General features: G+C 36.5%; 1 protein-coding gene across 5 annotated transcripts; it reads left to right on the top strand.

Annotated features, from left to right (window-relative positions):
- The first annotated feature begins 3,682 nt into the window (after positions 1-3,682).
- On the top strand, positions 3,683-13,942 carry LOC107804837 (uncharacterized). Of its 5 annotated transcripts, XM_016628772.2 has the most exons (6): positions 3,746-4,018; positions 4,415-4,497; positions 7,417-8,339; positions 8,418-8,589; positions 8,682-8,837; positions 13,213-13,942. In XM_016628772.2, exons 2-6 carry the CDS (start codon positions 4,427-4,429, stop codon positions 13,718-13,720), a joined length of 1,830 nt encoding a protein of 609 aa, XP_016484258.2. In that variant the 5' UTR covers positions 3,746-4,018; positions 4,415-4,426; the 3' UTR covers positions 13,721-13,942. The 5 variants fall into 5 exon arrangements, with proteins under 5 accessions (XP_016484261.2, XP_016484258.2, XP_016484260.2 ...); XM_016628775.2 differs by lacking the exon at positions 4,415-4,497 and having other exon boundaries at positions 3,683-4,018; XM_016628774.2 differs by lacking the exon at positions 4,415-4,497 and having other exon boundaries at positions 7,403-8,339.
- The last annotated feature ends 3,126 nt before the right edge of the window (positions 13,943-17,068 follow it).

Raw genomic sequence — 17,068 nt, 5'->3', positions numbered from 1 at the left:
GATATCTCTTGACTTTATTATGCATTGAGAATAGTGAGTACTCTGGTTGTGACGCTTACGCTCAGTGTTTGACTCTAGTATAAGTACCTTAAATTGTAGATTCTTAAAATTGCTTAACTGCTTTGACTAGAGTGTCGTGATAAAACCAATCCTGAGTGAGTTATGTTCCATGTGTGTGTAAGGTTTGTATGTATTCTGTGCATTGCAGTTGATGTTTAGAACTTGCCCCGTGTGTGTGCAAAGAGAAACAATAGTCTTGTTCAGTCTGGGAAGTGATATAAGCGTTTCTTTATTGAGCCAGATATATATAGTTTACCCGCCTAAATATCATATAACGTAGTTAACCCCTTTGAGCCTATAATCCTGTTTCTTTGGTAATCACATTACAAGCCTTACCCTTTATTTGAATTGACCATATATTTGAACCTTGTCACCTCTCATGAGCACTTGAATTGTGATGAATTATGTAAAAGTTAAAGTGTGGGGGTGGTGGTTGGCTTTTGAGTGGAACAAATGAAATAAGGAGAAAGGTGTACCGTTTTGAAAAGAAAGAAGAAAAAAAATATATCAATAAAAGCCACTTGAAAAAAATACATATAGTTGTATTGTATAAAAAAAAAAAATTCTTGATGGTGGTGGCTAGTGATGTAATTGTGCTTAAAGAAGTATGGGGTAATATATATTGATATGAATGTGGAGTTTTGGTTTGACATAAGTATGAGTTTAAGTGTTGAAGTATATGTATTAAAGTGATTAAGGGAGGTGTAGTCACTCATCTAAATGTATCCTACCCGACCCGCAGCCTACATTACAACCAGTTAAAGTCCTACTTGATCCTAGACTGAATGAGCTCGATTAGTAGAGTATTACACTACGGGCAAGCCTATGGTGCATCATTTGTGGCATATGAATGTTATTTCTGAGAGCGAGTGAATTCTTCCTATCTTGAGTTCCTACGGTCTTAAAATTTATTGTGTGTGGAACTAATATCTTTTGTTGTGTGAGGGCACGTGATTCATGACGGAAAGGTAATGTCGTTAACCTCCATGTTAGAGTAAGTAAGTGAATTATGAATAATGCATGGTATTTGTGAGTCAAATCTTGAGGTGAGGATGTTACATCTTTGTGCTTAGTATATTTTAAAGATTCTTGGTGTGACGAGTTAAGGTAATTGCTTAAAAAGGTCGTGTCTATAAGTGTAGTTTGATTGCTCGAGGACGAGCAACGTTTAAGTGTGGGGTATTGATGTTCGGCTATAATTTCATATTTTAGTACATTATTTACCTTACATTTTAGGTGCTTTAATGCCAAACTATACTTTATTTGCACGTAATATAGTCTATTTTATGTGTAGGTACATTGGAGATGAAATAAGAGCAAAGGGAAGATTTAAAGTATAAAGCGTGCTCGAAAACAGTTGGAAAGAAGAAAGAAAGAAGTGAGCAGCGGAAAAATGAAGAAGCTGGCGAGGCGAGCCTCTGAGCTCGCGTGGGAGCAGGCGACGCAAGGGGTAAGGCGAGGATGAGCGCGCTGAATGCCTGGCGCCGCACGGTCTGGGGCGAGATGCATCTCGCATTTTACCTCGCGAGGCACGGTCTGAGGCGAGCCTGATCCGGATTTTGAAGGCTTATTTCGTCTCCTTGTTTGACTAGGACTTGGGCTATGTCGTTTAGGTCTTTTCCTACACATATAAATAGACATTAAACACCACTTTTGAAGGAGTTTTGCGACCGGAGGCAAGAATAGCTCGTGGAACACCCGTTGGGGGATAGAATCATCGATTTCTACATTCCTTCATCTTTACTTTGTAATTTATTTATGCAAAATACTTGGGATATTGTTACTATGAGTATGAGTAGTTAAATTTTTAATCTAGGGTTTTGATGTAACCTATTGGAGGATGATTTTCCTGTTACGTTAATATAGATTTGCCATAACTTTTTCTCTATTTGTTCAACTACGTTTATATTGTGGTTGGTTGAAGAGCTCTCAATCGAGTGTGTCTATTTAGTGTGTATTACTCGGAAGAGAGTGCATATTTAGGTAGTTGTTGAACAACAACACTCCTAACGTATATGAGGGATCGATACAGAGGGTTTAAATGTGGAATTAGGAATAACGAAACCTTGGTTCGACTCCGGACTTGTTAACCAGAATATATTTGCAACGACCGTTTAGTCCTTTTTATAAAGCATAGTTGGGCATGATCAGCGCTCCTTGACAAAAGAGACTCCATACTCAGAGCTCAAACCCAAGAGGTCTAATTAAGAATGAAAGAGTATTTATCGCTCTACCACAACTGTGGTAGGTTATTAAACACCATTAAGTAGTATTGTAAAAACGGAAAAGGACCAAATATATCCCTTTACTATCAATAATTGTTTAAACTTAGCCTCCATTATACTATCAAGGCGTTTGAGCCCCTACCATTATACTTTAGTTTAAATTTACCCTTAATTTTAACGAAAGGACACGTGGCGGCTCAGGAACAAAAAGTCCAAACCCCAATTTTAAAGTACCCAATTCAATTACAACCCATCCTAATTTCACCCGTTACTCGACCCACTCCTTCAGCCTAATTTTTACCCATTACCCAATTAAGGATTTGTACCAGATGCTGCCACAACTCCTCTTCCGCCATCACAACCTCCTTTTCTCCTTAAATTATTGTAAAGTTCTGGTCCATCTTCTTCGTCTTTCAAAGCTCCCCTTCCTAATCTTCTTCACTTCCTCATTCCTTATATTCCCCAATTGCCCAGTACCACCCTTCTGTAGCAACTGTGGATTCAAAATACATAATAATGAAATCGGCATTTGTGTCGGACTAGCACAAACCCGAGGACTAATTCCGGTAAGTTTTGTCAAATTAACATTACTATGATGGTTACAATGAGAAGAATTGGTGTGTGAACGCATACAAGCTTGCCGGAGAAATCCTGAAGCAGAAGCTAACAACATCGCTACCAAATTCAACAGCATCGTTTCTCCATGATTCCGGCGAACTTGCTTCTACTATCGAATGGTTCAATACATTTGCATCCTCAGATGTTATAGTGTCAGATGAATTGTGCTCAACCCTGCCTTCATACGCCAACAACAACGAAATTCCAATTGAGAGATTGCTGAAAATATCAACTTTTATTGTTCAAAGAAAGAAACCCAATCAAAAGATTCTTAAAAAATATTAACTGTCTCTAAAACAAAGAAATCCCAATTGAAAGAGTGTCAAAAATATCGAATCTTTTTTAAAAGCTTTCAACGAAAAACTCGTATTGTGAAGCTATCGGTTTTTCTTTTATAGTAAGTGGGGGAATTGGGTCGGGTATAAAAATAGGCATGGGTTATAATTTAATCGGGTAATTTAAAATTGGGGTTTGGATTTTTTGTTCCTGAGCCGCCACGTTACCTCCCGTTAAAATTAAGTGTAAATTTAAATTAAAGTATAACGGTAAAGGCTTAAACTAACGGAGTTTAAGTTTAAACAATTTTTGATTGTAAAAGGTTATATTTAATCGTTGTAAAAATAAGAAGTCGTCAAAACAGAGGAAATAGTAAAAAGGAAGAAGTCAAAAACAAAAACCTCTGACTGTAATGTGGTCCAATCAATATGACCCACGTGTCATTATTTGGGGGGACATCACTGACACCCATTAAGGTAAAAATAGTAGGAGGATTCTCTTCTTAAATCACAAAGCCAATTTCTCCATCTCCTGATTAAGAATTACCCCCCCCCCCCTCCCCCTTCTCTTTCTCATTCAAAAGTTTGTTAAACAAATCCAACGGCTGACTTCACTCTCCCACTCCAATCCAAAGGTTGAACAATTACTCTTCCTTCAAAATCACAGTTAATGACCTTTTCTCAATTTGTTCAGCTTCTTTATTACTCAATACTTTTTGTATACTGGTAATACCTTATTTCTATGAGCTATATAGTACTTGGTCCAAGTCAATGACCAGCTTCTTGTTATAGACCCCACCTTCCCAGGAGAAAACAGGGGCAAAATAAAACAGAAAGAAGGTACAAATTAGCTTTGTGAATTTGGGTTCTTGAATTTGTAAGGGTTTGTTCAATTTGACTTTCAATTCTTTAGTTTTTTTTTTTCGTGTGTGTGTGTGCGCGCGCGCGCTCTACTGTTTCTGGGTTCTTATCTCTTTCTTGAGTGTTGTAGAATTTAGTTACATTTTAGGGCTTTTGCTGATTAAAGACTTGTTCTTTATTAAGTTCATGTAGCTGTCTGCCCTTAGATTTTGCTATGCTTTGGTGCTAAATTTTCTCCTTTCTGTTTGATTTTTGTACCCTGTTAATGGCTGATAAGACTTAGGCTGGAAGGAGTTGAGCATAGGGTTTTTGTTGGAAAAAACCCAATTTTTTTTTTTCCTTTTTTCATAAACTTATGTAGTCATTGCTAAATAGGATTGTTGTTGGATGACGGTGGTGTATGGGCCATCGTGCACTTTGATTAGTCCACGGGTGCCTGCTAGCTCCCACCGGCACAGGTACCGTAACTCTACCCATGCTTAAATAGGAATTCTGGCAATTGTCCCGAGATTTGCTTCGGAACTCATGTTGCTTCACTTGATCATGAAAATTGATTGGTTTGCTGAGTTTATGGTTCAATATGAGAGACTTCCTAGATTTCTAAGTCCTTTTTTTAGTAATTTCCAAAAGAAACAGCCCGGAGTTTAGTTAACTCTTCAATGACACCAATTCCATTTCTGACATGTCATAGCAATAGCATAGCAGAGTTTTACATGGTTATAGCTTCTGAAATTAGCGTTCCCTATCTATTATCATCTAGAGGTTTCTTGTACCAGCATCTTCTCTCATCTCTATGCAGTCTATTATAGCATCATTATTGCACGATACATGCGCTTTTTTAATTGCGTCCTCATAGAATTGTATACCTCCTGCTTCCCTCCCTCGATATCTTTTTGTGAAATGGTGTTACCCAAATGGCTGTTTCTTGTTAGGAATGGTGAGGGCATAGTTCAGCTCTTGATATCCTTTTTTGGATGTACTCTGTCCAGCTTTTGCTGTCTTACATCAATAAATCTTACAATATAAAAAAAAAAGAATTAAGATGGACCATTGTTTTGGTTTGTGTACAGCGACCGGGGAAATATTCAAGTACTTACTTGGATTGTACGTCCAGCACTATTACCTGAAAGAAGTTGTAAATTTTTAAAAGCTGTTCCGTTCCACCCATAAAATCTAGCTAAGATCCAATACAAAGATTGATTCAGACTTAGGAAAATAGAGTGAGAAAGAAACTATATATTATGCATGACATGTTAACTAATTTTTGTACTTAGTTTCGATAATCTATTTGCATTCCTCCCTTTTTGGTGAAGAAGCGTGTAGAGAAAGGAACATTTAAGTCCTAATCTGAAATGAAAGGAAAATTTAGGATATGGTTTGCAGTATTCTTGGTTGTCTTGGTTAAAGAAATACAACTATGTATTATGAATACAACAGTTGGTTGTGACAACTGTTGATATATATGCTACTTTTTGTGTCTAGTATTGGGTTATGGTTTGGAGCATGGATGATTTTCCAAAGACTGGGTAGAGTAAAATGCTACTTTTGGTGTTTTGAATGTTGTGAAGTATAAAAGTAGACTCAATTGAACTCTTGATTGTATCTAGTAGCTAATAAAATATTCTACACTATGGACCTTTTTTTATCTGAATTCAAGAAAGAAACCACACAACATTCAATTTCAAACGCTAGAAAGATCACGATATGTATATCCTTCTTGTTTAGAGATGTTCATCCTTGTCGCCTCGTAGCTTTGGGTCCAGCGGTAAGAGTATAACTCATGATGTGTGGATTAGCCACACGTTAGTGGTTCGAACTCTACTGCAAACAAAATCCGTTTATATAAGTGGAGAAGGGTAGAGGGGCGGGCCCTTAATACATTGAGTTTCTAGCCGTGTACAACTGGTCCTCGGAGATTTTTGGTTAAAAAAATAGATGGGCATCGTTTTTAGTTTTCTGAGAAAAAAAATAATTATGGCAAAATGCTAATACCCTTATGAATTCCAAATTGTTTTGATCTTTTTAAAGCATGTAACTGGTGATTCAAAAGTCTAACTTTATTTGTTCATTTTTGCTGGTTATTGAAATTCCCTATTTGGTGAATCAAATAATAATTATTCTTTTAAAGTTTAGAACATTTGTCATCTAAATAAGGCTTGTAGCGAAATGGTGATTTCAATAATATAAACGCCTTTTGTTCCACTTTATGTGACATAATTACTATTTGGAGAGTTAGATGAGTTTTTCTTTGACCGCGTTTAAAATCTCTTAAAATATTTTGAATTGTTGATTATTGTGATTTATGATCTATGTTGCACGGATTCTCCAAAATATGCAAATAATTTATTTAAAAAATTTAAAGATTTTATGTCCAAATTCACACTGAAAATTAATTAGTTTGACCCTCGTACTTTGATCTGTGTCACATAAAGTGGAACAGAGGGAGTATTATTTTCATGATTTGATTTGAAAATGTATATAATTTTCAAATGGCTTCCGCGATTAACTGATTTTCATGCATATGGTCGGAGTATATCATATGGTTTGGTTCGATCGGGTCGAGTAGTGTGACGGGCGCCCGTCACGTGGATTTGGATCGTGACTATTACTCTCTCCCTTATAAAAAAGTATTACTATCTCATCATCTTTTTCAAAAATATTGCTATCTCACCATGTTAAACCCTTCAAATTGTTCCCTATCTATACTTTTTCCCCTCTATCCCATTTTAATTATTCAGCTAAAGTTTACTTTTCCAGTTCCACCGGCATTGATCATGTGATTTTTTTCCTGTAAAAGTTTGGTGAATAGGGACTCTCACGTGGAAGTTCATTGTCATTGCGCATAAGTAAGGTCATTGACTTTGTGTCAAACATGTTTGCGACCAGTTTTCTGTCACATATGGCACCATAGGCAGATGTGACTACCCAGATATCTTGTGTAAACAATTTTTGGTTTTTATTTGTCTGAAACAACTTAAACTTGAGTATCTAGAATTTCACTCTTAAATTTCAGTCAGTGGTATTTTCAATAGAATGCTCCCTTTCCCATGAACTGCTATTTTGTTTTGTTCTCAGATAATTGGAATTATTTCTTCATGTTCAAATAGATCCAAATTTGTGAGGATTAATATTGCCGACCCTAACTTGTTTGGGACTGAGGCGTAGTAGTTGTTGTTCAAATAGATCCAAATTCAACAATTGATAAGTATTGAACTGTTAACTCACAGCATCTATTATTACTGCTAATTCATTTTTGAAAATGCACAGCATGATAACTGCCCTGGAATGAGGTTTCGTTTGCCCGTATACTTGTACTTTGTTCCCCTGCCGAACTGTGTTTAATTTGGTTCTCATGATTCAAAGATGGTTTTGCACAGGATAATGGGTACCCCTAGAGAAGAGGCAACAAATGAAGTTTCCTCCGAGAATTTACAGCGGAAGCCAGACCCTGACCCTGCAACCAACAACCCAGAGTTAAAAGAGAAAGGGAGATGTGAACCAATTTCAGCTGATGTTGTTTCTGGTGAGATGCAGAAGAGACCGAGTCCTGCTGCTGACGCACAAGCATCAAAAAGTAATCAAGAGGAAACTACACATCCTTCAACATGCCAAGACGTGTCAAGTAATGTGTCACAATCTAATCAAGAAGATATTTCTCTTTCTAAAGTACAACAGTACCAGTCAGAAAATGTGCGGCGGAAACAGGGTCTTAAGAGTGAGGGTGATGCATCTGTATGTAGTCAACTTTCTATTTTACCAAAGGTCTCAGATGCAAAATCATATGGATCAGAATCTGGTGCAATAGAGAAAGTGGTTTCCCCATTATCTGGTAAGGCTTCAGATTCTACAGATCAAATACAAAGTCAGAGCATGGAGGTAGTTGTATCACAATCTGATCACCAACGAGTGACTTATCCCATAAGGCCCGAGAAAACTTTGGATAAGTTGCAACCTAGGCGAAACCCTGATACTAGTGGCCATGGGTTGCCATCTGATCGCGGTATGACTCTCTTCAGGTTACCTGAAAAACCATTGGAAGATGGATATAACTGGCGAAAGTATGGTCAGAAGCTTGTCAGAGGAAATGAGTTTACTCGGAGTTATTATAAGTGCACATACCCTAATTGCCTTGCAAAAAAGCAAGTGGAGAGATCACATGACGGGCATATTACAGATGTCCACTATATTGGGAAGCATGAACATCCGAAAACTCCGAGTGGACCGCAGACCTCTCCTGGATTGGTGGTCCCTTTGCAAATGAGACAACCAGACATTCCAGTGCTCACTACATCAGAAGAAGGTACTCAAAATTTCTGAGTGAATTATGAGTTTCTTTGATCTAGAATATTTACTAATTTTATTTTGTGACATTTATTAGCTGAAGGCGAGAAATCTACCATGCGAGAAACATGTGAATCTAGTAAGCCATCAGAGGCCCCGCTTGCATTGGACATTGTATCAGCTGGCGCTGGTATGCAGGTTACGCCTTTGAAGCCACATAAATTAGAAAATGAGGTTGATAAGAATAGTGGTCCAGACTCAAAAAGACAGTATGTTAAATCCCATGCCATGTTTGTCTTTGGTGTTTTAAGGTCTACATACTCTCTTAAAGTTAAAAGTTAATGCAATTGTTTTGCAACAGAAAAAAAGATATTGCTAAGGATGATACTCCACCTATTAAGTCCCATAGTGAACCACGACACATTGTTCAGACCATGAGCGAAGTAGATATAGTCAACGATGGTCACCGCTGGCGCAAATATGGGCAAAAATATGTAAAAGGCAATCCAAATCCGAGGTACATATAGTTATTACTTTGAAACATATATTTGCAAATTTTGTATGCCAGTGCCTGAGGATTCTTTCTATCATCACTTTTCAATATCAGGTGTTATCTTTCCTCACTATCTTTTTTCATCCTCAGAATATTCTCCCGCAGAGCTGTTACACAGTAATCTCATGCTACATGTAATGTTGAAACTATTAGTAATTTTGGAAACTAGACTATTGGTGGAAAAAAGGATCTTTCTTTTTGGCTCACTTCCACTTTTTCTCCTGCACTTACTGATAATCTGGAAAGATAGATTTGCAATGAAGTTTTGTGCATTTGTACGTCTAAATGTAGTCCCACCCCTATGACCAAGCAGTTAATGATTTCTGCATTCAGTTATTTGTAACATGATGTTAAAACATTCCTACATAGGTCATAGTGGAGTGAATAGGAGCGCAGAGTAGGTTATAGATGCGTCATATTCAGTAGATCGATGCGCAGAGTTAGCTCCTTTGTTAGGGTTAATAAGGTGCAATGGCTTGAGCACGAAGCTGCAGAATTTTTCCCAAGGGGATGTGTATCGTGAATATGTCTAATCCTCTTTTTCTTTGTTTTGGTGTAAAACTTTTGGTTCTTTTCTTTTGGGGATAACGGACTAGTGGTGGGATAGGAAATAGGGATGCCTCCAGATGTGTCTTGGCTTTGGTCAAACTTAAATGAATGCATCTGATTGATCTTTATGCATGCACACACAAACTAGATACATGATTGTACGTGTCATAATGTTTGTCATCAGCGTCAACAAGGTACACTATATGTCACTCTTCTAACATGGACAACCTTTTAAAAGAAGTTGTTTCAGTGGAGCTCCTTTTCTGTTCTCTTCTTTAAAACATATGTGTAATAAACAATTTTAGGACGCGTCCATTATCCATTGAGTTTCGAATCGTGCATCGTTTCCCTCTGAGATTTCTCGGCTATCAAGGAAAAATACAATTTTTTCCTAACTCGGTTATGGTTAAGTCATTGTCACCCTAATTTACAGTCTAGTAATATATTTGAATGAATGTTGTTAAGATACGTAACGTCACATTGGTTGTGCAAGTGTTGCAAAAGAGGTCTATAATGATCCCGGGTTACTCCAACCCTGGCCTTTAGGTTTTGGGTTATATGCGCAGATTCTTTTATATAGTATCAATGTCAAACTCTAGTAAGTACATTCTTTCGCCCATAGTTCCATTCTTAGACCCGTTTTCCCTCTAATTAAACCCCTTATTATTCATTGTTTCTACCTACTCTATATATTTTTTACGACCCAAACCCATGGCACGTATTGCCCGCTTTGGGCCTAAGCCTGCACGAATTTGTCTTTCGGGCTACGCTATCTCAAGCCCCAAAAGTGCGCGTACTATGTGAACTTGTGTCATGCTTATAAAGCCATTCACTTTCCTTTCTCATTCCGATGTGGGATTCGCCTAAGGTGATATGTGCATCCCTTCTTTAGAAACTTGCCGGCCTAAAAGCCTTGACCCGCCCTCTATCATGGGCATCACATTCACCCCCCACCCCTTCCCCCAGCGAGGACGCTGAGGTTTGCCCCGCCATCGTACTGAGGGAGATTCGGCTCTGAAATCATATTTGTCACAACCCAAGCCCGTGGCATGTATTGTCCGTTTTAAACCTAGGCCCACATATACTTGTCTTTCGGGATACGCCACATCGAGCCCCAAAAGCGCGCGTACTATGTGAACTTGTGTTATGCCTTATAAAGCCCTTCACTTTCCTCTCCCATTTCGATGTGGTATTCGCCTAAGGTGACATGTGCACCCCTTTTTTAGAAGCTTGCCAACCTAGAAGCTTGCCAGTCCTGCTTGACCCGCCCTCCGTCATAGGCATAACATTATCGCTTTGGGATTTCCTATCAAGCTACACTAGACATCTCTCTCAATTCAGCTCATTGAACCCTTTACTGTTTGAACTCTTCGTGTGTAATGAAAATGGTGGAGTGCTGCCGAAGTGCTATATGATAGGAGGATACCTACCAAAGTGTACGGCTAGTTCAATAAGACACCTGTAAGACCGACAATATTAAATAAGAGCGAATATTTGGTCTTTGAGACCCACACTTCCATTTCAATTTCCCATAAGTTTTAGCTTGTTTTGATGGCTTCTATTCCGTCTCGAGTGCACCAAAATTAACAAGGTGATCTGAATACATTATTGTTAATTAGTTAAATGAAAAATGACTATTACATAATTAAAAATTGATAAAAGAGTAGTATCCTTTTTATCTTAGGATTCAGGGATATGGTAGAGGAGTATGGACACAGGTATTAAGTTACAACAACAACAACATACCCAGTTTAATCCCACAAGTGGGGTCTGGGAAGGGTGGGGTGTACGCAGACATTACCCGTACCTTGCGGGAGGTAAAGAGGTTGTTTTCGTTAGGCCTCGGTTCAGGAAAAGCGTTTTCAAAATTGGTTTGGGAAAAAACACGAGTAAAAAGTTATGGTGAAAATACTGTAAAAAGGAAAGGAAAAGTACTGCCAGCAGTAGTAGTAAAGAGATATCCAAATAAAAGAAACAACAGTAAAAGTAGTAAAGATACCCTACATGATCAAAAAAATACTAGTTTAATCAACTTAAATAATCCTCCTACTTTATCCAAGCATTGTGATTCATACTCTTTCCATTTCAATTAATAGCGGCGAAGTTTGACTAGACACAAAGTTTTAAGAAAGAACAAAACTACGAAAGACTTGTGAAACTTGTGACATTAAATATGTCATAATTTTGTGTGCCTATAAAACTTATAACAAATAAATGCATATTATGACATATGTAAGTTTATATTTCGACATTTAATTGAATATATTAAATTAAAGCTAGAATAATTAAATTCTTTGTAAACTCTTAATATTTTATTCGTAAAATTATCTCTTTATTAGCTAGTGTTGTAGTACTTTATGTGAATATGTGTATGATATAAACCCAAAATCAAACCAAATACCCAATCACCATATACTTCTTGGCCGTAGGTGTAGTCAAAGTACCCAAGTTAGGTTCACCAAATCTGGCCCACACCCACATCCATGTTGGATTGACATGGGTGCGGCAAAGAATTTGAAGGGTCCAAGCAACGTAGGGTTTACTCTAAATTGTGTTCCTTTTGTGTTATGTTGGTGTGTTGGAACTTTCCAATTGCCTGTAAAAGACCTAGATGTATGACATCAACTGCTAAAAACTATCTAAATGTTGCTTCCCGCTATCAAGAGTATTTGACTTTGAAGTTTAAAATTGACTTTTACATTTTTAGTTATAAACTAATAAGGAATTCTTCTTGTCTATTCTGAATTCTTTTGAATCTTAGGTTTGAGATCCACCTATACGTTACTATTATGTTCTAATTTTAGTTGTATTATTTTTAATTAAATTTCCACACAGTTTTCTCGAATTGGATAAGCCATCCTTTCTAATCATATTACAAGATCGGATAGTTCCTTGTCAAAAAATGGAAGCATTATCTGTACCGACTCTATAATCTTGGCGAAAGATACTGAAGTCTAACCATGCTTCTATAGCATTGCAACTTCTTGACTGAAAGCAATTGTGCATCCGATCAAAATAATGCTGTTATCTCTCTCCCATATTGGTGAGTTATTTTTACTATTTTTAGTACAATTTTTCTGTTATCTTGTCCTAATATAAACCGGAAGTTTTTCTATGGTCCCTATACAATCCTCCATTACCCTGGTAATACGTGTTCTCAACTGGATTCTTCCGAGTTCTCAAGTCCAACATGGACTTCAGAAATCAGATGTAACATTACACCAGAAATTTTCCATCTTCAATTTTTAAAAAAAGAGAGGAAGATAGAATACGACCAAACATGTCCAGTATTAAATTGGAATACCAAAATGAATATACTTTAAATTTAAAACCTCTTAATCAATGTTCTACAGTGCCAAAAAGAAACCCTTTTTCTTTTGGGTTAGTATGGCAATTAGTACTCGGCAGTTATCAGACACGAGTCTAATAATTTCTGTTTTTGTCAAATAGAACTATGCTTGTTTTCTATAAGTGTGGTTATAGTACATGTATGGTCGCTTGAATGATCATCTCGTGCAAACAATTGCCATAGTTGCTGAAATTGGACACTCGGCCTATAAAAGTGTTTAACTTGCATAATGTATTAATACAATCGTCTTTGTTTTCTAATTTCCTTAATTAGTTATCTTTATATTCTGTAGTCCCCATGTTCTTGGTTTCTACTTTGTGTGTTGCTTTGATACCTTGTTTCTTATTTCCACTTTGTCAGCTTTTCTCATTCCACTCCCCCCCAAAGTTCTATCTGAAATGCTTTTTCTCTCGCTAATGCCAACTTCTCCTTTATCTATAGGAGTTACTACAGATGCTCAATTGCTGGTTGCCCTGTGAAGAAGCATGTAGAGAGGGCATCCCATGATCCAAAAATGGTCGTTACAACATATGAAGGGCAGCATGACCATAACATGTCATGGTTTAGGACTTTAAGCCAAATTACAACGGCACCTGATCTCAGTTTAACAGGCATAAGTGGAGAATCCAGATTGGAATCTGGTGAAACCAAACATATTGGAGAGTCCATATCTGAATCGGGTGAAAACAAACATGTCGGAGAGTCCAGAATTGAATCTGGTGAAAACAAACATGTTGGAGAGTCCAGAAAACGTGTCGGACAGTCCATATCTGAATCGGGTGAAACCAAACATGTTAGAGCGTCCATATCTGAATCGGGTGAAACCAAACATGTTGGAGAGTCCAGAATTGAATCAGGTGAAAACAAACATGTTGGACAGTCCAGATCCGAATCGGGTGAAAACAAGCATGTTAACCTTGACATGGTTGTTCATATTGGTGCAAATTGAGTATGAACTTTCTGATGCAAAAAGATCAACTTATCCTGATGTAAAGTTCCTTAGCTCAGCACCGTTCGTCTAATCTTACAAAATTGTTCAATTATTCTCTTCATTGTTATATTTAACTCGTTATGGGCGATGGAGATGTGATATTTGTATATTCACCGTATAATTTATGTTTCTCATCTAACGAGAAAAGAATTTTATCATAAATAACCAATTATTAACAGTTCATCAGGCTGCTTTAGTTTCTGGCATTTATCAAACTTTCCGGTAGAAAAAAGTGACATTGCAGCTCACATGGACTTTTTATATTTTTGGACCAAATAAAATAGTTAATACTCAAACAAAACATGGAAAATTCACCCATACCAATCCGACCAGCTAAAAATAAAATGTTACCACTAAATAAAACCAAACCAAACGCTAAAACGCATCCATGTTGCAAATGCATCTCTCTTCTTCTTATAAAAAGTAGATTTCTTTTTTATTCATGATTTTACTCTTGTTCTATAAAGCAATAATAGATACGAGGTTAAGGACTAAGGACTAGAGTGACCTGTATTCTTCTTTTCTCAATGATTTGTATTCGTCTTTTTACGGTTTATCTTCCACTTTTTATACAATAATAATGGGTACGAGATTAAGGAATAGAGTGAAACCATGAAAAAAAAAGAAGAAAGTTGCATTTTATAAGAAGAGAGATGCGTTTGCAACAAAGATGTGTTTTAGCGTTTGGTTTTATTAAGCGGGTGAATTTTTTTTAGCGGGTCGGATGGGGTGTATGGGTGAATTTATTATGTTTTATTTGGGTGTGTATTTTATTTGGTCCAAAAATATAAAAATTCCATATGGACTGCCACATCATATTTTTTCACCGGAAAGTTTGATAATTCCAGTTGAGTGACTATTTGTGTGCAATAGGAATAGTTGAGTGACTTTCGTGTTACAAACGAAAGAAAAATGACTTTGGTCCATAATTTTGGATAGTTAAATGATCATATGAGTAATGGACTCCCAAATGATTATGTCAAATAGATGCGAATAACATGATTATCGAAAAGTTACATGACGACCATGTGATGACACATCAAATAGATACGAATAACATGATTATATTATGAAAGAGCTATGGCGACCATGTGATGATACATCTAATAATATGATTAACGAAGAGTTACATGATGATCATGTACATAATAGATGCAAGGTGTATGAGTATGACTTTGAATACGAATTAAGTTGGTGTGATATTTTGGGAAGAAAGATATTAATCCCCAACTATCTTTTTAATTCATAAAATATCACACCAGAGTATATTTATGTACATAATTTGTAAATAAAAACTTGTGGATATGATGCGGTTTTCTTCTATTATTGAAATGAAACTGTGCCCTTAATATATTTCGAGAATAATTCAGATCAGTTGAATGAGATGATTTGATGCTCTTGTCTTTTCTTTTTTGACCTTTCTCATAATTAGTTATAGAAAATTATTTTGTTGTGATACTGCATAATTGTCTAAGTTCACAGTACGTATCTTTGTGATCTTTCAGTATGGGATACTGATACTTGTCTAATTATTTTAATACTTGTTGGATATTGATAACTTTGCAATTATCCTAGCAAAATTTCTAGACATAATTGCCAAGAATGATTTGTGTTCAGTTCGTTGCATTTTCAGCAACTCTTAGATTAAGTATGTTAAATGTGCGAACAAAGTGTAGCTGAAAAAATTGAGAGTCTATATATGAAATATATGAATCTCTTAATGATGTAAGATTGACAAAAATTGTGCGGGCTTTGCCCTAATCGGACAATATCACACTATGTTAAGAGTATCTTGGGGCTTTTGTATCTATACCCGGTTTAGGGGTCACAATTGAACCTATACCCATTTTGTAAAAAAATTGCAAGCCTACCAACTTTACGATCAACTTCAGACTTATTGGACCTGAAGTTAAAAAAAAATAGTCTGGAGTGAAAAAATTACACTTCAAATGCACTTAAGACCAAATAGGTCTAAAGTTAAAAATAAATAGTCTGAAGTGAAAAAATTGCACTTCAAATGCACTTAAGACCAAATAGGTCTGAAGAGCAACTAATGGTTTCATGCACTTAAGGCCAATAGGTCTGAAGTGAAAAATTGCACTTCAAATGCACTTAAGGCCAAATAGGTCGGAAGTGTAACCAATTGTTTCATGCAATTAAAGCCAATAAGTCTGAAGTGAAAAATTACACTTCAGATGCAATTAAGGCCAAAAGGTCCGAAGTACAACAAACGTTTTCCTGCACTTAAGACCAATAAGTCTGAAGACAAAAATTGCACTTCAGATGCACTTAAGGCCAAAAGGTTTGAAGTGCAACCAACGTTTCATGCACTTAAGGCCAAATAGGCCTGAAGTGCAAATTGTCCAGAAACAGAAATTTGTTCTTCGAATTATAACAATCCAATATACGATTTAATACCTAAATCTACTCCAAATGAGCTCAAATTTGAAACATAACCTCCAAATATCATCAAGAACAAACCCCAATCATCAATTTGTCAAAATAACAATAAATCTAACGAACCCATTTTGCAATTAAGAAAAAAAAAAACCCTAAGCAATAGTAAAAAATAAAGCGCAATAACAGCTCACCACTGTAAAACATCATAAACTACCTTAAAATATGTTCACAAACACCATATAAAATTACTGTCACCCGAAGAAGAAGAAGAAGAAGAAAAGGAAGAAGAAGAAGAAAGAGGAGAAAAAAAGCCTAAAGTTATTTAAAAAGTGGGTACAAGTTAAACAAATTTTAAAATGTGGGTATAGGTTAAATGGGGGCGACAAAATAGGGTGCCCGCGCACTTTTTACGAGTATCTTTGGGTTATTTTAGCCCAACAATTGGTATCAGAATCCAAGTTTGGCTGGACGAGGGACGTGTATGACGATGGTTGAGTGATGGTGCTTGCTTACCCTTACGAGCTTCGAGACGCACACACAAGAAGAAGCTAGTTGCAGACACACACAATGAATTTCAGAAAAATCGTACGGGCTTGGTCCAAAGCGGATAATATCACATCATATTAAGAGTATTTTTGGACCGTTATAACCCACTAAAGTTAAATATCAATATTAAGAGATTGATGTAGTTGATGGCACTAATATTGAAAAGTTTAAGATTGTTCTAAGAAAGTTGGAAAAAAAGAATTATTCTTAGAAATCAAAATATTCAAGTGATATGCATTTCATGTGTGAGTTACACGAAAAATAGCTCACTTTCCTTGCTCCTTGACACAATACCTTATCCTTAAGTATTGTTTAGCTCATACTCCGAGTTATGATTCTAATGTTATTTTCTATAGTTTT

This window comes from Nicotiana tabacum, chromosome 21 (genome assembly GCF_000715075.1).
Source record: "Nicotiana tabacum cultivar K326 chromosome 21, ASM71507v2, whole genome shotgun sequence".
Lineage (NCBI taxonomy): Eukaryota > Viridiplantae > Streptophyta > Magnoliopsida > Solanales > Solanaceae > Nicotiana > Nicotiana tabacum.
Note: the sequence above shows the minus strand (reverse complement) of the source record. Positions and strands in the feature narration are given on the sequence as shown.

What these genes read in the sequence shown, in the direction of transcription:
- LOC107804837 (XM_016628772.2), top strand. Translation starts at nt 4,427, where the DNA reads ATGACGGTGGTGTATGGGCCATCGTGCACTTTGATTAGTCCACGGGTG. An exon ending in GCTAGCTCCCACCGGCACAG is followed by an intron (nt 4,498 to 7,416) that starts GTACCGTAACTC and finishes GGTTTTGCACAG; the next exon opens with GATAATGGGTACCCCTAGAG. An exon ending in GCTCACTACATCAGAAGAAG is followed by an intron (nt 8,340 to 8,417) that starts GTACTCAAAATT and finishes GACATTTATTAG; the next exon opens with CTGAAGGCGAGAAATCTACC.